Source organism: Cyprinus carpio, chromosome A1, assembly GCF_018340385.1.
Source record: "Cyprinus carpio isolate SPL01 chromosome A1, ASM1834038v1, whole genome shotgun sequence".
Classification (NCBI taxonomy): domain Eukaryota; kingdom Metazoa; phylum Chordata; class Actinopteri; order Cypriniformes; family Cyprinidae; genus Cyprinus; species Cyprinus carpio.
Window position 1 is genome coordinate 589,813 of NC_056572.1, and position 20,235 is coordinate 610,047.

The 20,235-nt window shown below is 35.3% G+C and overlaps 2 protein-coding genes across 6 annotated transcripts in view; both read left to right on the forward strand.

The window, feature by feature from the left end:
- Nucleotides 1-1,065: 1,065 nt before the first annotated feature.
- LOC109101003 (ubiquitin-like modifier-activating enzyme 6) lies at nt 1,066-15,968 on the forward strand. The gene is made up of 33 exons (XM_042776012.1): nt 1,066-1,207; nt 2,464-2,545; nt 2,661-2,755; nt 3,091-3,119; nt 3,475-3,569; nt 3,822-3,933; nt 4,053-4,133; nt 4,211-4,333; nt 4,456-4,579; nt 4,661-4,764; nt 4,846-4,908; nt 4,994-5,070; nt 6,225-6,291; nt 6,385-6,528; nt 7,049-7,116; nt 7,634-7,712; nt 7,844-7,924; nt 8,010-8,087; nt 8,168-8,349; nt 8,437-8,542; nt 8,643-8,732; nt 10,967-11,047; nt 11,146-11,274; nt 11,471-11,522; nt 11,621-11,684; nt 11,782-11,851; nt 11,972-12,043; nt 12,600-12,723; nt 12,827-13,020; nt 13,116-13,243; nt 13,338-13,425; nt 14,357-14,451; nt 14,617-15,968. The coding sequence occupies exons 1-33, from the start codon at nt 1,087-1,089 to the stop codon at nt 14,765-14,767; spliced, it is 3,249 nt and encodes a 1,082-aa protein (XP_042631946.1). The 5' UTR covers nt 1,066-1,086; the 3' UTR covers nt 14,768-15,968.
- A 2,439-nt stretch (nt 15,969-18,407) lies between these two features.
- The window catches only part of LOC109101088 (amyloid-beta A4 precursor protein-binding family B member 2-like), a 44,814-nt gene continuing 42,986 nt past the window's right edge, over nt 18,408-20,235 (forward strand). For all 5 annotated transcript variants that reach the window (XM_042776117.1, XM_042776166.1, XM_042776228.1 and 2 more), the window contains exon 1: nt 18,408-18,514. The gene's annotated coding sequence lies outside the window, so the exon portion shown is untranslated. The remainder of the gene's footprint in view (nt 18,515-20,235) is intronic.

The following is a 20,235-nucleotide window of genomic DNA, read 5'->3' on the forward strand; positions in this document are numbered from 1 at the left end:
TTTGGAATTCCAAGTCATCACAAGCAAGCGGAGACACGTCTACCTAAAAATATATTTAATGTCCAAGTATGAAGCAGGTGTTGCCTGTATCTATTTTAAAATCCCTGCAATATCCTCCTGGGACCCAGGCATATACTTTTTCCCTCTGTAGAGGACATTTTATTTTAGTGATTTTCTCTGAGACTCTACATGCCACAGTTGTAACTGGATGACCTGTACAGAGCACATTCAGGGCTTTTTGGAGATATCAGATGTTTGGAGGTTTGATAAACACACCTTCTCCTTGTTCTTTAAATATGACTGAAACTGACAGAAGGATCAAATTTAGCACTGCTAGGGAAATATCATAATATTTTGTAATTGTCATTTAAATCTGACTAATTTTTTTAATTGTTTGTCATTAATAAACATCTCAGAAAAATGGTATGCTGTTTCAAATCTGAATATGTTTTTTTTTTTTTTTTTTTTTTTTTTTTTATGAAACGGGGCATAGTTTTCATACATGTCTTCTGTAGAGGTCACCAGGACAAACATCATGTTAATCAGGTATTTTGGGGAGACACAACAATAAATGATAGATCAATATTCCTATGAAATATGAAAATGTTGGCAATGTTATTGTTATGTTTTTACAATGTTAAATGTTATTACTCCCACTTTTTTTCATTATGGTTTGCCCCAAGAACACATTAATATGCAAATTAGATACAGTGTATAGATACATGGAATAAAATGGGAATATCAATTTATGGTAATTTTTATAGATAATTTTAAATGGAGTAAATTTTTATATCATCCTTATATATAGTTCATAACATAGTTGAGAATCAACTTTGGACAAAGTTTGGTTATTAAAAAAAGTCTGAAACCTAAAAGCTGATTGGCTAACGAAAAAAAATTAATCATTGTTTTTGCCTTTTCTTAACTATCTAAACTAACTTCTGTCGTCTTCTACAAAGGACATAGATTTTTTTCAAAAATGGTTTTCTACTTTTGTTTTTCTATGCTCCAACAAATGTAAAGACAAAAAAAAAAAAAAAAAGAAAACTAAATTTACAAACTTTTTTTTATTGTTTTCAGGAGGATATGCTTAATGGGCGAGTTATCCATCCACGAGGTGGCGGTAGACAGTTTTCCATGACGAAACCCCACTGCGCATGCGCAGTAGAAGAAGTGTGCTGCTCCCGTTCCTCTCGCACACTGACAGGTAGCTAATTCACATCTCTTTTTCCTTACTACAGACATTACTGTAAACCTCGACTCACTGAATACAAGCCACCGCAGCCGTGAAGGCGCATTAAGCAAGACCGTGCCTGCAGATTCGGCTGAACTGTTTCTAGTTAAACTGATTTTAGTGATCCGCTCAGCTAGCCGGTGTGCTAATGATATATAGATATGAGTAAGCAGTATGATAAATGAATGCTTTTAGGACATGTTTAAACTTTTGATTAAATGCGAGATGTTTTTCTGATGACGTGATTTATTTTGTATTTTAGATATTCATTTATTTAGTCTTTCGTCTTTAATTGGAGGACATTATTCGCGTTAGATGTGTGTTTGCGTGTGGCAGTGCTCAGATAGATTGTCTTTTTATTATTATTAGAAATTCATAATGTGTTGCTCACTTGACAAGGATATGTCATAAAGCTGTCATGACATTGCAGACAGAAGTAGTTGTCATGTTACTCAGGGCTCCAATGCTCATCAGGGAATTTTAAAATTGTTTTCCAAACCTGGAACACTTATCGAAATGAATACAGTTTTAAAAATCGTGGTTTCTATTGTGATTGTGAATATATTTTTGTTCTAAAATGTCATACAGGCATATCGATTTTTTTAAATGAATCGTTCTTTTGAATCGGTTCTTTTGAATGAATCAGTCGAACCGTTTACAGTGTGGAGGTGTTTGTGAGCAGGGCAGGTTGATGTATGTCTACTGGTTTTTTATTTATTTTTTTCTGTCAAAATGGTCTGAAAATTAACATGCATGGCATACCCAGATCTCTGACATTAGGAAATTTGCAGCTGTAAATTCAGATTTCTGGACTGTGTTTCTCTGCTCTGCTGTAGTGCTGTCAAACGATTAATCGCGATTAATCGGATCCAAAATAAAAGTTTTTGCTACATAATATATGTTTGTGTGCTGTGTATATTTATTAAGTATATATAAATACACACACGAGCATGTATATAGTTCAGGAGAAATATGTTATGTTTATATATTAAATATATTTATTTAAAATATAAATTATGTGAATATAAATAGACATGTAAATAGATGTAAATATTTTCAAAATATATATACTGTATGTGTGTGCATTTATATATACATAATAAATATACACAGAACCCACACATATATTATGCAAACAAACACATTTATTTTGTTTGCGATTAATCGCAATTAATTGTTTGACAGCATTATCATCAGCAGTGAATAGATGCTCTTTATCTCTCCTACAGAATCTCACAGAGGAACACCTGGACACCCCTCTCCCCTTCCCACTATGGCCGACTCCATGGACATAGATGACTCTCTGTACAGGTACACTGTAAATACTGAAGCTGAAACACAATTCATTAATCAGATTCAGTCCAGCGTTCCTGCTCCTCACTGTGTGTGTGTGTGTGTGTGTGTGTGTGTGTGTATGTGTGTGTAGTCGGCAGCGGTATGTGCTGGGGGACAGTGCTATGCAGAAGATGGCCCAGTCCGCTGTGTTTCTCAGTGGAATAGGAGCCCTTGGGGTGGAAATAGGTGAGCTGTGCCGTACATACACCACTCCAGTCCTTTTTTCATATTCATATTTGTATTTCATTGTAAAAGCTTGTTAATAAGAAAACAATCTCTTTATAAAAGGCTATACATTAATACGAGAGAGTGAAAAATACCTAGTCTCTAGAATATCATGATCTGAAATGTCAGTGATTTATGTATATGTATTTCTTCAGTTTTTCCTTCAGTAAACTCCTTGCGTTATAAATTCAATACCATCTGCACCATCTACAGTCTATATTAAACCATTTTTGTAATTTTTATAAAGTGCTGTACTTCACACCAAGTTCTAATCAAAAATCTCTCATGTTGTGCAGCAAAAAACATTGTTCTGGCAGGAGTGAAGGTAAGATAAATGTCTAGATATATATTGTCCTGTTTTTTCTGTATACACTTTTATGGAGTTAATATTTGAATTCCATCACCATACACAAAATGTCATGGTTTATTTATTTTTTTGCCAATACACTATTGTGTATTAAGACTGCTTTGTTTGATAAAATACAGTAATATTGTGAAATATTATTACAATGTGACATTACTGTTGTAATTTATTCTTTTTTTGTATAATGTTGTTAATGTTAATTTTGAACTATTACGTATAGGATATTGTGAACTCATTTTTTATTGTTATAAATGATTTGGACTATTTTCTGATCAGTTAATTTTTATTATGAGATTTTGCACATGTGTGTTTGTAGGCAGTCACTCTTCATGACTGTAAACGATGTGAAGTTTGGGATCTTGGCACCAATTTCTTCATCAGAGAGGAGGATGTGCATAGCCAGAAGAAAAGGTGCACTGTGCTTACTTTTGTTTCAAGTGGACTGAATTAAGTCCCTATTTTTTTTTATCTTTTCTAGAACAAAATCATCTAAACTGTGACTGTATATATATACCTTGACATCAAATAAATTTTATAAGATATATGTAGTCACATCGTCCACCTCTAATGATCTCATGTGTATCTCTGTGGCCTTATCAGACTCTAATTCTTTATTCCTATGAAGATGTGCAGTAATAATAATGAATTTCTTTTTTCTGTTAGGGTGGAGGCTGTCCATTCTCGAGTGGCTGAGTTAAACCCATACGTTCAGGTCAGTGTGTCCACTGATGTCCTGGATGAAAACACTGACCTCAGCTTCCTCAAGAGATACCAGGTGGGTCTCCGCTGACAACAGCAAAATTTAAAGTGCAACAAACATTTTATATGATCTAACGTCACTCCAATCAGATCATTATTACGTTCATGTCATACTTGATGTCTCTATTTCTTCAGTGTGTAGTGTTAACCGAAACAAAGCTGAGCTTACAGAAACGCATCGACCATTTCTGCCACTCTCAGCAGCCTCCTATCAAGGTACGGTCATTCCCAGATGTACATGCACATTGATATTACTCTCTGTTCGGGTGCTTGAACATGCGTTTTTGGTGCAGTTCATTGGCTGTGACGTGTTTGGGATCTGCTCGCGAGTGTTCTGTGATTTTGGGGAGGCGTTTGAGGTGTCGGACCCTACAGGAGAAGAACCAAAAGAGCTCTTCATCCAAAACATCAGCCAGGTAATGAGAGCTGTCAAACCTTCATCCGATCGTTTCTTTTGTCACATTTAGTCTGAATGCTGAACTTTACAGTTCTGTGATTGGAGTTGCTTTTTAACTTCCTGCTCGACATCCAATCGCAGGAGAATCCTGGTGTTGTGACGTGTATGGACAGCCGAACACACGGCCTCCAGACTGGGCAGAGTGTGTGTTTTAAAGAGATCAATGGCATGAGTGAACTCAATGGTACCACTCACCAAGTTACAGGTATAAACACAAACTCTACAGTCATCATGCACACACAGTGACGTACTCTACTTACATATTTAACTCTGTGTGTGTATTTAGTTCTATCTCCCTACAGTTTTGCGATTGGAGATACCTCATCATTCCAGCCGTACGCTCATGCGGGAATCTTCCGCCTGGTCAAGATGCCCAAAACCTTCACCTTTGTATGTTAACACCACCTTTAGTTGGTATGTTTGATATTGGTGAAGTACAATAATTAACTGTTTTCTCTACGGTCTGTGAAGGAGACGATGGAGCAGCAGTTATCTGACCCCCGGCTCCTTACTCCAGACTTCAGTAAACCAGAGGTCAGAAATATAAGAGTCCATTCATCATTATTGACATGAGAATCAGTCACTTTTGAACTTAATAAATGTGTCCTTATCCAATCAGGCCCCTCTGCAGCTCCATACAATCATGTTAGCTTTGGATGCTTTCCTGGAACAGCATGCTAGACTCCCCAACATTGGGTAAATACATTTTTCATCTTTTAGGCAGTGTTTCAAACCCTTAACCAGCAGCAGATCACCATGTTTTGAATGGGTTTTGTCCTACAGTTGGTGTGGCATGATTAAGCAATGATTAAGGGCAAGAGGGTTTATTTCTGTTAGTGTTGCAACAAAATTTCAACAGCCAAAAGAGTTTTGCAGAGCCAAAATCACTGACCGGAACAGCGCTTCACAAATGGTTCATTTTGACCATGTCTGTGTCTGTTTTGTACACAAAGCATGAATAAGTAGGGCTCTATGAAATCTGCTTTTCCAAATCAGTGTTTTTCTGTTTAATATTTTTCCAAAATCTGTTTTGAAATACTATTTTTTGAAATACTAATTAATTAAAATCATAGCCAATAGCCAAACATACAATTTAACAACAATTTTATAAAAAAAAATTAAACAATAATTGCATTTTTAGGGCCCAATGAAATCTGTTTTAAATGAGGCATAAAACATTACCTTTCATTTAACTTTTATAATATATTTAAATGAAAATTAACAAATATTTTTGTTTATTTAACACTTTTTGTTATCCTGCAACAGAGATTTACTGTTACATTTAAAACATTGATGAAAAATTGCATATTTCTTAAATAAGTTTAATAATTATATTATTATTTTAATAGTATTATTTTTAGTACTTTGAGAAGAACATTCTACTATACAGTAGTAATATATTTCTGTCACAATTGTTCTATAAGTTAACCCAAACTTTTTGAGTTTTTGTGTGTATATCCAAAAAAAAAAAAGGGGTGAATATGATAATTGAAGACAATAGATTTTATCAAATGTAGTTTGCTTATCTGAGAGATCCCCTTAAACCTGTGAATGCAGTAACCCTGAACAGCATACTCAATTAAATTACCCAAATTTAATTACTGAATTTAAGTTTTCAGCCAGTTTTCAAATAAAAATTTAATTTCATTGCATCATTAGTTTCTTTTTATGCAGCGTTGTGCGGAGTAGTCCGCTGTGAAATTGTAATGGTTTAAAATAGGGCTTCTCTTAACTGTACTTTAAGCATCAAAATATTGGCACATTAAGTGTGAACATTTCGCTCTCTCTCTGATTATGATCGACATGGATGAATAACATTGTGCTGGATTATTTTCCTCTGCTGTGTGTAGTTGCTTGCAGGATGCTGAGCTGCTCCTGAAGTGCACTGAGGAGATCAGCAGAACACTTAAAAACAAAGTCAGTTTTGCACAAGCACTTATTGACATGGTCACTTCCTGTTGTGCATATCTTCAGACTTCCATCTTTTAATGTAAATGTGTGTGTCGTCAGGTAAGCGTAAACCAGGAGCTGGTGAGGAGCGTGTCGCGCTGTGCGAGGGGATGTCTCTCTCCTCTAGCGGCAGTGGTGGGTGGTATTGCCAGTCAAGAGGTTTTAAAGGCTCTCACTGGAAAGTTTTCTCCTCTTCAGCAATGGGTAAGTCAAAGCTCAGATGTTTCTTCTCTTTAATGTATGTTACTATTCAAACGTTTGCCATCTGTAAGATTTTTAAAAATGTTGTTGAAAGAAATCTCTCATGCTCACCAATGCTGCATTTATTTGATCAAAAATACAGAAAATATATTATAATATAATATTCTATTTAATATTGAAAATACTATTATATATTTAAAATCGATTTATTACATTTTAAAATATAAAGTCATAAAGTTGTGCTAAATTTGGTGCTTAAGAAACATTTCTTATTATCAGTGCTTAATATTTTTGTGAAAACCTTGATTCTTTGATGGATAGAAAGTTCAAAAGAGCAGCATTTATTTATTTATATAAAAAGAGAAATGATTTAAGTCTTTACTGTCACTTGTGATCAATTTAATGCATCCTTGCTGAATAAAAGTATTAATTGCTTAAAAAAAAATCTTGAATGGTAGTGCACGACATTGATAGGAAGAAATACGATTCATTCTTTTTTTTATATATATGTGTGTGTATACAGTTTTATCTCGATGCGATAGAGGTGATTCAGCCCCTCCAATCTCTTCCTGCTGAGGAATTTGCCCCAAGGTGAGCGTGATGCCAAGTATGGAGCTTGTTTTGTTAATTCATATGTTTCTACAGCATTTGTAGAATGGTCATTTCTTTTTTGTTCTTCCTCACCTACAAACATTACCATTTTTACTTCAAGAATAGTTTTTTTACTTGTGATGTAATTCCTTTAAATCAGTGCTCCAAGGGGGCCTTAAAATGACTTCAAATAAGACAAAGCAAGCATTAAAATAAACTGAAACAATTACAAATCAAGCTTCAAACTTTTCTTTGAAGAGCCATGTTTCCAGTGGAAATATGAGGTGGCCTGATTTTCAAAGTGTGATTACTAGACTTCTTACACCTTTTTATAACCAAAATACATTTTTCTTGTTATGCCAAGCTCTAAAAAATGTTTCTATTAGAAATAGTGAGAAAGTATTTGAAAAATCTTTCTCGAGTAAATCACTGGGAATTGCCTTCAAATATTGTTGTGGACAATAGGACACTTGGAGGTTGAGGCCCACTGCTTTAATGTTGATTTTGGTGTTTGTAGGGGAGACCGGTACGATGCGTTGAGGGCATGTATCGGAGAGTCACTGTGTTTGAAACTGCACACATTTCAAGTCTTTATGGTGAGTGAAAGGAATAGCAGATACAGTAGAATGTATTTAGAAGAATACAGTAGAAGAATTTCATTCTTACGATATATTCTTTGCATAGATGCATTGAGCTACTGTGTGTTTATCTTGAAATGTGAATGTAGGTGGGCTGTGGTGCTATTGGCTGTGAGATGCTGAAGAATATGGCTCTAATGGGTGTCGGATTGAGCAGATGCTCTGGAGAGGTGGGGATATACATCTGACTGGATCATTTACTTGGGGAACGGAAAGTGGGTCCATTTCTTAGAATGCTATTTTTTTTATTCTTAGATATGCATCACAGATCCAGATTTGATTGAGAAATCCAACCTCAACAGGCAGTTTCTCTTCAGACCTCAGCATATACGGGTATCTTATTAATTGGATAGCTCTTCACTCTTTCATTCATGAATTAAAGGTCTCATAAGTTGGATTTCCTCTCTCTGTAGAAGCCAAAGAGCACTACAGCAGCAGCAGCTTCTTTAGAAATAAACCCAGAGCTGCAAATAGATGCTCATCTCAATAAAGTGTGTCCTGCTACAGAGGACATGTACAGTGACGCTTTCTTCTCCCGTCTCAACCTGGTGGTCACCGCACTGGACAACGTGGAGGCACGGAGATATGTGGATAGGTAATTCATTAATTAACAGCAGAAATATTTGTTTTTGTATTACATGAGTGCTTCACGTTCTTCAGTGGTTGTTTTGTGAACTTACAGTCGGAGTGTATCCAATCAGAAAGCTCTGTTAGACTCGGGTACCATGGGTACGAAAGGACACACTGAGATCATCGTCCCATACCTCACTGAGTCCTACAACAGCCATGTGAGTTTGTATGTGTATATATAGGTTGTGTGCCAGTTTACCTATTTGTTGTCCATGTCTTTTCTTTTTTTTTTTCCTCAACTGTGACTGTTTCTCTTAGAGAGACCCACCGGAGGAGGAGATTCCGTTTTGCACTCTAAAATCTTTTCCTGCTGTTATTGAACACACCATACAGTGGGCCAGAGACAAGGTTAGTTTTATTTTATTTTATTTTATTTTATTTTATTTTATTTTATTTTATTTTATTTTATTTTTCTATTACTGCTGTCATTACTGGCATACAAAGTATTTTGGAGAACAGTTCAGTTTTCTCAAGTTTTTTTATATGGTTATTATTGAAATGAGAAGTGACTAGAGCAAATATTTGTCAGGGCAACAGTGTGACATTTTGAAGTCACAAAATACAATTTTGATTATTTAATATTTTTTGCAAGTAGCTTTTATTAGATATTTTTACCAGGGCTGTCAAATCAATTCGCAACCAAAATAAAAGTTTGTGCTTGCATAATATATGTGTGTGAACTGTATGTATTTATATGTATATATAAATACACACACACATACATGTATATATTTCTTAGATATATACATGTATGTGTGTGTATTTATTTATATATACATATATACAGTACAGGTCAAAAGTTTGGAAACATTACTATTTTTAATGTTTTTGAAAGAAGTTTCTTCTGCTCATCAAGCCTGCATTTATTTGATCAAAAATAGAGAAAAAAAATTAATATTGTGATATATTATTACAATTTAAAATAATTGTTTTTAAATGTATTATTCTTTAAATTATCATTTATTTCTGTGATGCAAAGCTGAATTTTTAGGATCATTATCACATGATCCTTTAGAAATCATTCTAATATGATGATTCATTATCAAAGTTGGAAACAGTTCTGCTGCTTAATATTTTTTCAGAACATGTGATACTTTTTTAGGATACTTTGTTGAATAAAAAGTAAAAAAAATAAAAATAAAAAAAAGAAGCTATGTTTTTAAAATATAAATATTTTGTAATAATATACACTACTGGTCAGTAATTTGGGGTCAGTAATTTTTTCTTTCTTTCTTTTTTTTTATAAAATCAATACTTTTATTCAGCAAGGATGTGTTAAATTGATAAAAAGTGATAGTAAAGAAAATATATTATTAGAATATATATTATTAGATTTTTTTTTATTTTGAATAAATGCAGTTCTTTTTAACCTTTTATTCATCAAATATATTAGACAGCAGAACTGTTTCCAACACTCATAATAAATCAGAATATTAGAATGATTTCTAAATGATCATGTGATAGACTGGATGTTACATGTGACACTGAAGGCTGGAGTAATGATGCTGAAAATTCAGCTTTGCATCACAGGAATAAATTATTTTTTTAAAGTATATTCAAATAGAAAACTATTATTTTAAGTTGTAATAATATTTCACAATACTGCTGTTTTTTCTGTATTTTTGATCAAATAAATGCAGGCTTGATGAGCAGAAGAAACTTCTTTCAAAAACATTAAAAATAGTAATGTTTCCAAACTTTTGGTCTGTACTGTATATATATATATATATATATATGATAATAGTAATGTTTCCAAACTTTTGGTCTGTACTATACATGTATATACATGTATGTGTGTGTATTTATTTATATATATACAGTTCACACACATATATTATGCAAACACAAACTTTTATTTTGTTTGCGATTAATCAATATGACAGCCCTAGTTCTTACCAAACTGGTTGTGTTTTAATTCCGAAACCATCCATTTCTTCATCGAAGTCTTATCCAACTTTTTCTCCAAAAAGTTTGAAATGTCATTACCATCACATAATATAGAAAATAAACACCAAAACAAATCCCAAAATCCATTTAAATGCCTTATCACTCGGGGACATGATCAGATCTTTATTCTGGAACATGTGATAAATGTTTTGATGTATACATAGTTTGAAGATCTAGTCAGAAGAATCCCTAATAGAAGAATCCTTCGTTAACCTTTCTTTGTGAATCTTTTGCATTCTGGGTGTTTCACTCGCGCATTTCTCTATATGCTGGTTCAGCATTGTGCATGATACATAGATTTTATTTAACAGATATTAAAAACAGTTGCTCTGTGTTTGCATCTCTTCTTTTTACCGCAAACAGCCAAGATATGACTTTTATGACCACTTAGACTCAGTTTTTTGAAGTCAGTTTTTTTTGTTTAGTCAGACTGCACATCTTAAAAGGGTGCAAAGTTTTGGACCACTCCAAGAATATTGTTTGTTTAATTAAAAAAAAAGAAGAAGAAAGAGACAAAGAAAATAAATGAGTCAAAAATGTCCAAAAAGGCTTAGTTTGGGGTTTGATTGTCTCTTAATAGTACTTGGAGATGTTGTGAGTGTTCTGATTTGTCAATTTGTTTTTGTTTTGTATAGTTTGAGAGTGCTTTCTCCCACAAACCTTCCATCTATAACATGTTCTGGCAGACTCATTCATCAGCTCAAGAGGTGTTACGGGTAAGGATAATACTACATGCTTATCTAAACACTGATTAAGCCTTGTAGGTGTTGAACAAGCCTGGTTAGGGTTCTAATTTCAGTGCTTGTGTGTGCAGAGAATGATGGCCGGGGAGAGTATGGAAGGGTCATTTCAGGTCATTAAGTTGCTGAGTCGGAGACCCACTCAGTGGGAACACTGTCTAGCTCTCGCTCGACTCAAATTTGACAAGTACTTCAAGAGAAAGGTACTGGAACCATTATGCATAAATCTTTAATAATGGAGATGGTCTTGTAGTAATGACTATTATCATTTCAGGCTTTGGAAGTTATTTATAGATTAGTAATAATGCTTTATTATATACTAATACATTCCCTATTAAGAATAAAGTGTTTTTATTTTGGGATATGTTTACAGTGTGCCTTTTTATTGTAATACTTCAGGCATTACAACTACTACATTCATTTCCACTGGACACACGGCTAAAAGACGGCAGTAAGTTGCATGCCTCTCTCATTCATGCAGAGATGCTGTATTAAACACCAGCAGAGTCTCGTCTTTGCCCAGCTCAGATAGTTTTCCTCTGTTTTCAGGTCTGTTCTGGCAGTCTCCCAAACGGCCGCCTTCTCCTATAGAGTTCGACCTCAATGACCCACTGTGAGTATCTGACTAAATACCCCGTTTATAGAAACAGAAGTAGGAATTTTTATGGGGTAAAACAGAAATACAAATTTTTTTTTTTTTCCTCCATCAGGCATTTCAGTTTTGTTGTCAGCTCAGCTCGCCTTTTTGCTGGAATTTATAATATTCCTTATTCAGAAGAGGTAAGATGATCGTTTAATGTTTGTGTTTTTTTTGTTTTTTACTTGTGTGCTACCTGAATAAAATTCTCAAGTTGTGTTTTTTTTTTCTTTTCTGTGTTGTTGCCGCTGAATAATTCATAGCAACTTTCCTACGAGGCTGTTTCAAGTGTTTTAGTGGAAGTAGAGGTTCCTGAATACAAACCAGCTGAAAAGGTATCTGTTCTTTAACTAATTATGTACTGTATTTAGTACGCAACGAACAATGAAAATGTGTCAGGTTTAACTCTGTTAATTGAACGTGACATAATTTTGAGTTGTTTAAGGGAGAAATAAGTAACTGTACTATGCTGTTTTTTCATCATGCCAAAACTATATATAAAGCAGGGGCTTCCAAACTTGTTTTGTGAGTTGATAAAAAGCTAATAGTTAATTTAAATCATAAAAATGTTAAATAATTTTGAAATGAAAAACATTCAAAATAAAACAGTAATATGGGATAATATTGAAATATTCATTTAAGATATAAGGGGGTACTTTAGGTAAATATTTTCAGAGGTTTAGGTGACCAAAAAAATATTAATAAAAAAAATTAGTAATCCCTGCAAATAGAATGCAGTGTTATTGTATTGTGACCAGAAAATTGATTTCAAATCTTACCACTAGGATTCCTGTCATTAAGAGCCAAAGACATAAATTATATACATGTGCCAGACTGAAATTGCTCACTTCCCCTTTAAGAAAGATCACTAAATGTGAGTATTTGTATCAGCATATAGAGACCGATGAGACTGTTAAGAAGCCTGATCAGTTGCAAATGACAGTAAGCAGTGAAGAGGAAAGACAAGCAATCTCACAGCTACAGAAGGCCATCAGCTCCAGCTCTGTAACACCGGGTGTGTTGAGACACTCACACACAACACATAACAGCTGCATGAGCTAAACTATGATATCCTACTTTTTTCTTATGTCTCTTTTCCTTTCTTCTTTCGTCTTTAGAGAGGCTACGTATGACACCGACTTTCTTTGAGAAGGATGACGACTCAAACGGACACATGGATTTCGTAGCATCAGCGTCGGCTCTGCGAGCTCATATGTATGCCATTGAGGCCGCTGACAGACTGCAAACCAAACGAATCGCTGGCAAAATCATCCCTGCTATCGCCACATCTACAGCTGCTGTCGCAGGACTGGTGAGAGAAATCCTGTTTCTTTGATAATTACTATTGTGTTCAGTCCATTGCTTTTTTGTTGTATTTATGACCGTTTTATTATTCATTCTTTGTAGGTATCATTGGAGTTGATAAAAGTCGCTGGTGGTTATGGATTTGAGTTATTTAAAAACTGTTTCTTCAACCTGGCCATTCCAGTCATGGTGCTCACAGAAACAGCTCAGGTCAAGAGAACCCAGATCAGGTAACAGCAACACTCCTGCACGGACTGGCACTTGTAAAAATGAAAAGTGTGTGTTTCTTATCTTGGTCCTATTTGATCCTTTTGTTTTGACCAGAGATGATATCTCCTTTTCTATCTGGGACCGGTGGACTATCTTTGGTCATGAGGACTTTACCTTGTCTGATTTCATGAATGCAGTAAAGGTGTGTAGCGTTTGAGCTTCCAGATCAAAAACATAAAGTGCACTTTAGCTTTCAGAGACCCACTGGCCCAAAAATATATTTTTGAAGGTTGATAATACCTAAATATGGATTAAAACAGCTGCTCGTGCTCTGAAATATACCATGGCAACATCACTGTCTGCTGACTTGGATCAAATTTTGTGAGCTTTTGAACAACAAAAGTTTTAATTCTTTAAATAATTAATATAAATATATATATCTATCTATGTGTGTGTGTGTGTGTAATTTTATGTAAACCTTAAGTGTATAAACTGCAATTCTGACAAATCTGCCGTACAAGTTTTGGGCTCTATACGCATTTTTTCTTTTCTTTTCTTTTTTGAAAGAAATTGATACTTGATACAGAAACTGAGAATAAAGACGTTTACGTTGTTATAAAAATATTTTTAACTCTCTATTAATCAAAAATCCTAAAAATAATTTTTTTAGCACTGTTTCCAGTGATATTAAGCACTTTTCAACATTGATAAGAAATGTCTATTGAGCAGCACATTAGAATGATTTCTGAAGGATCATGTGACACTGAAGACTGGAGCACAGGAATAAATAATGTTTTAAAATTGTTATATGTTTTAATTTGTAAGAATATTTAATATTTACCAACCTCAAAATTTTTTAATTGTAATGTGCATTTAAAAAAAAAAAAACAGTAATTTCTTAATAAAGCAATAAGCCCCAAGAAGCTGTGGTTTACAGTGAACGTGGCTCAGCCAATCAGAATCAAGGACCGGAACTATCCCTTTTATAAAAACAATTTTAATATATGTTAAAAATGCATCAATAATTCCTGGGTCTCTGAGGGTTAATGATCTGTTGTTTTAGCATGTGTTAAGAATGAGTTAATTATTGCAGAGTACATAATGTAAGAATTACGTTTATGCTTAATTTTCAGGAGGAGTACGGAATTGAGCCCACCATGGTTGTTCACGGAGTGAAGATGCTGTATGTGCCGGTTATGCCAGGGCATAACAAAAGACTCAAACTGACGTAAGGCCCAGCAGTAAAATAACCTAGACTTTCAAACTGAAGTGTGTCATTTCTTTGTGACTATGAATAAATAAAATAATGACACACACTTCAGCTTTAAAATAAAATGGCTTTGTGGTTTTCTTATGTATTTCCATGACAGTACCCTTATTTCTCTTCTTACAGAATGCATAAACTGATCAAACCCTCAGCAGGCAGGAAGTATGTTGACCTTACCGTATCATTTGCCCCGGAGGTGGATGGTGACGAAGACCTGCCCAGTCCCCCAGTGCGCTATTACTTCAGTCGAGAAAGGGAGAGTGGAGAGACGGCCTGACACACACACACACACACACACACACACACACACACACACACACACACACACACACACACACACACACTCCGTTTTCTTGCCCTGTGGACCACAAGTGGTTTAGCACTTGATCTGACTCATTGTACATAGTGATTTTTTGTTTTCTACTGGTTTATTATTTTATTGCGCAGCACTGTCTGTGCAGATGCCTTAAGATAATTATATTGTGCTTCAATGTGACTACAATAATGATTATAATATTAATAGTCTAAAGAGTAAAACAAAAGGAAAGTGTTTACACGACTTCCCCAGGGCTTATTATTGTTTGTTAGTCTCTTAGACTGGGAGAGGACTTGGTAAAAGTCGCTAGAGGGCTCGTAAGAGACAAACATTCATCATTAATCAGCGGTAGTTTATTTGCACATTTGTGAGGTTACTGCAGAAAAGTCATCAGTAACTGTAAGCAACATAAACGCCAAAGATTTTAAATTGTTTATCATCGGCATTCAGCGATTCTTCACCACTGGTTTCCCCTGATTTTTGCTTTCAGAGAAGACCGGTGAGGAAAAGAAAATTGCATTGTAATGTTGCAGATACAATGTTCAAAATGTATTCTCTGTAATACCACTAGGAGGCGCTATATTTAACAGTGTCCTTCTATCCGTCTGCTTCTAACAACTGCTTAATGTGCTGAGATTCAAGAGCGACAAAGGCTTGATGGATGATACTCTACATCATTGACAATAATGTATAGACATCACCTCCTACATGAAGGTCCAACCTGCGTCTTAACATCAAAAACAGGCTTTTCACAAGTCACTCGCTGCACTTGCAGACTTCTTGATGTCATGCACTCATCGTAAAGTGTCTTTTTAGGCAGTTGGCTGTTGCTTAGCACACATGTGATTGGCAGTAGTGATCAGAAATTACACACTCACACACACACACACACACACACACACACATAACCTGACCCAACACTAAGCTTTGAGCTTACAGTGGATATGTTGGAATACACAAAGAAAAACACGGAAAGGTTTTCTAGTTTGATCCCTTTAAATGGCATTAAGCTGCACAGAATTCCCTCTCATGATGTCCAGTATTTACGGTTTGTATGAAAACATCTGATGTTATCAAAAGGAGCTAAACCAGTGATTGGAAAATATGTCATTGTGACTACAGTTTTCAACAGAATGTACAATAAATTAAACATTTAAATCAAGTCAAAATGCATTTACCTTTTTTTCTCCTTTCATCTTTCAACAAGAAGGCAGTTTGTGGTAGTGTATAATATAGTATAATACTGAAATATATACACAACTGTACACTTGTAAGTGTTTGTGTGCGTCAGTGAAAGCACCACATGAATGGTGATTAAACTGTTTTAATGTATACCTGCCAGCCAATCAGAATTGAGTATTCAGACAATAATGGTTTAATTCAGCAAGGATGCATTAAATTTCTATTTTAAATAAATGCTTTATTTATTTCAAATTAATTATATTTTCAATTCATCAGAGAATCCTAGAAAAAAAAAAATCTATCACAGTTTGTACAAAATAATAAGAAATGTTTCATAAAGCACCAAATCGGCATTTTAGAATGATTTCTGAACGATCGTGTGACACTGAAGACTGAAGTAATGATGCTGAAAGTTCAGCTTTGCATCACAGGAATAAATTGCATTTTAACATATTTTGAAATAGAAAACAGTTATTTTAAATTGTAATAATATTTCACAATATTACTGTTTTTACTGTATTTTTAATCCAATAAATGCAGCCTTGGTGAGCATAAGACACATTTTACCTGCTTCAGACTTTTAAATGGTAACGTATATTTAAACTAATAAATGCTGATACTCTCTTTTTTATTATCATACTCTCATGGTACTTTGTGACTGGAAGTTGAAAATGAATCTGCACATAGGGAAGTTCACAATGTTTGATTCATGGCTCTGCTGTCTCTGTAGCACACATGAAACAACTAGCCTGTGTCTCTGTTCTGGGCACGGGTGCTACTTTGAGGACTGGACTTTGACCTCTGGGTCACATGGGACAGCATGTCTGAGTGTGTGCTTTCAGGACACATATGGCTTCTGTTGTATCTGCAGCTTCTCCATGCAACCACTTCAACAAATTCTCTTACGTTGGATGGGTTAAATCAATACGAAATGCCTTTATACTTTAGCACACAAAAACAAAGAAAAGGGGTGTAGCCATCTCATATAAGCTGATTTAAAAGATACATTTTCGAGTGTAAATCACACAGCCTAGTTTAGACAGAGGAGGAGGCCTCAGGAATTCAATTTACCCTGGTGTGTCAAATGAACTGCCTGCTGGGTCAGAGTTCACACCAAAAGTCTGCACCCTCCCCCATCTCACACACACTCAAAGACATTTAAGAGCACAGATGGTTAATAATGGCTATCTTGTTTAACATGAATAGCTACAAGCTTCTTGTTCTCCTCCAGTGCCTTCTTCTCCTGAGGAAGATGATGTAATGTAACAGTCTAGACACTGGACAGCTGCTAGCTCCTTATGCAAACTCATTAAAGTAAGATTATGGGATCTTCGTTGAAATCCATTCATTAATTAGTTAGACCTACTGCAACCTAGCTTTATAAATTAATTTAAGCAAATATTCTTTTTACCTTTATAGGATCTTTATTTAATTGCAGTTTAATTATATTGATTTAAGTTCACACAGATTTAAGATTTCGAGTTAACTGCACTATTAAACAATCTTTCTGATTGACACTATTTATTATCAGATTTGAATTATTGCTTAGGTCAGCTTCAGTTTTCAGCGGCACATTTGCTCCAGTTTGTTCCTGCCTTAAACTGTGAAAGGATCTCTCTCTCTCTCCAAACTTTCCGTCACGCTCTCTCTTCTCTTCGGGAATGTGTTTCCTGTGGTCCGCTGCCGGATTGGTCCGCTGCCTTCCGGGGAGACGCGGATTGGAAGCCTGCGCTCGACATCTGGAAGGGAGGAGAGTAGTGATGGGAAGTCCGATTCATTTCTGCGAATCGGTTCTTTCGAACAATTTGTTTGTCAATGAGCCGGTTGAAAATGAATCGGCGGTTCTTGTACCTGACTTCTCGGCATGACATGTGTGCTATAAAGCCATACGTGGGCATATTGCTTCCAGTAAACTATAAACTTGTAAAGTTTAATGGCCGCATTTTATCCTTTTGTTAACACTTGTATTAGCCATACATTTGTGGAAGACATTTTGAAAACAGACCATTTTCATATGACGTTTATCATTATTTCATTACTTTTTCCTTGCATATATTGCATTTTTTATTAACAAGTATGTTTTTTGTAATTCATGTACTAGTTAAATTTCTTGCAGTCATTTACTACTTCATAAAAACATACATTTAGAGCATAAACTACATAAAATTACCATTAACATTAAACAACAGTAATATTAATTTTCATCACTCCTCTGGATCCTCTAGGGTTTTTGGATGTTTCAATTGAAATATTCACTCCCTGGTTTTTGGCTCTTTACGAATCGTGCATTTCCAACTGAGAAGGTTTTCGGTTCAGTGAATCAGTAGTGATTTGTTGACAAGCGCACGGACCGATTTTTCGTGAACGAATCATTCAGAAAGGTCTTGTGAATCGGTCCGACCAATTCATTAAAAAGATCCGACTCAAATGAACGACTCGTTCGCGAATCGGACATCGCTAGAGGAGAATAGACGAGAGAGGTAAACCAGAAAAAAAGGAGGACGGGAGTAGGTGCTGACATCTGAGGTGAGTGATGTGCTTTGCCAGTATATTTAACCTGGACATAAGAGCAGCTGGATTTATGATTTGAGAACATTTAATTCTTGCCGTTTGCCACTTTTGTTGGTAATGAGTTTGAAAGGTTGCAGCGATAGCAGAAGGCGGATAGCCGCCTCAGTAGATTGGTTTCTGAATAACTGTTTCGGTTATTATTTAGTCCGAGCGAACGTTCGGAATTTGCTACAGTAACAAACACGTTATCGCTTGATACATAGTAACGATTTTGCCGCGTATTTGGTGCTGTTAAATCTTGTTCGTTCTATTTGCGGATGAAATGGTCGCCTGTAAACGGGGGTCGCAGCCCTCCTTCTGAATTTCGCTTCACTTAACCGGTCCCTTTGCGCTTCGCTGTTGATCCTTCACTTTCACAATTAATGTTACTTAAACGTGAAGATGTATGCTATTTAATTAGTACCATTTGGGACGCCTGTTTCGCCACGGTTGTTTTTACGCGCCTCTCACGTCTACGGCGGGCTCCGGCCCCCTGTCCAAGGCCAGGCCAATGGAGAAGTCAAAGCAACGGGAATCCAAAGTCTGTCATACAGGACTGAGGCCAACGCGCTTGTTTGTTTAAGTTAAAGCACCAACATGTGTGTTTGAAAGAATGATCAGTGTGAGCGCGCCCGTAGGCCTGAATGTGCGCACCCGCTGCTGTAGGAGCGCGTCGCAGTGTTTCATGACGCTCGTTCTGCGGCAGGCACAGGCAGCTCCAAGAGCAGACATCTTCTCTATATATGACCGTTTCACATTCTCCGGACCTTCCAGCCGTGTACAGAACTACAATAGCCAATTATACTGTACACCAGCACTGAATCTTTCACAGTAAGGTGTTTGCTATGTCTAGATGTCCTACATTTCCATGGGTCGAAATGTAGAAAGCACATGCAACACTGAGAGCAGCTCTGGGAATTGTTGTAACTTCAAAGCTGATTGCTGCATTTCTGGAAAGCAGCGTTATTTTCAGTGGCAGTGGTGCATGGATGTCAATATTCAGCTTGTTTATTTATGATCTTGTAAGTGTGTGTGTAAACTATAAGAGTTGCATTCTTGGGCCTTCCACTGTTACCCACAAGAGATTGTTTCATGGGGTTGTCTGTTTATAATCTCTAGTGTGGGGCATGATTATAAATATTATTAACAATTTGATTTAGAAATGTATAAAAATGAATACTAATAATATATTAATATTAATAATGTATAATATAGAGGCAGTTAGGCCCCAGTGAAAATGTTGTATCTTTCTAATTTAAAAGGATAGTTCACCCAAAAATGACAGTTCTCTCATTATTTACTTTTTCCAAATCCATACAACATATGTTTGTCTTTGGAATATTGCTTCCTAATTTTTTGTCCATTGAAAATCTATGTAATAATCATTTTCAAGTTTCAGAAAGTACATAAAGACATTATGACAGTCATAAAATATGAATTGAGCAGTTTAATCCAACTCTTCTGAAGAGATAACATCATGTTATATGATGACGTTTTTAGTTTAAGTTTTTATTCACATTTAAACATTGATGAACGTGCATGCTTTAAGAACAAGAACCAATAAAGTTTGTTCTTGTGTGTCAAGCCAATGTTTAAATAAAAACCTGAATAGCCTACTTTTTGAACCTTGAAAATGTTCATTATATAGCCTTCAATGAATGGGCAAAAAATGATGAGAGAATAATAAAAATATATTC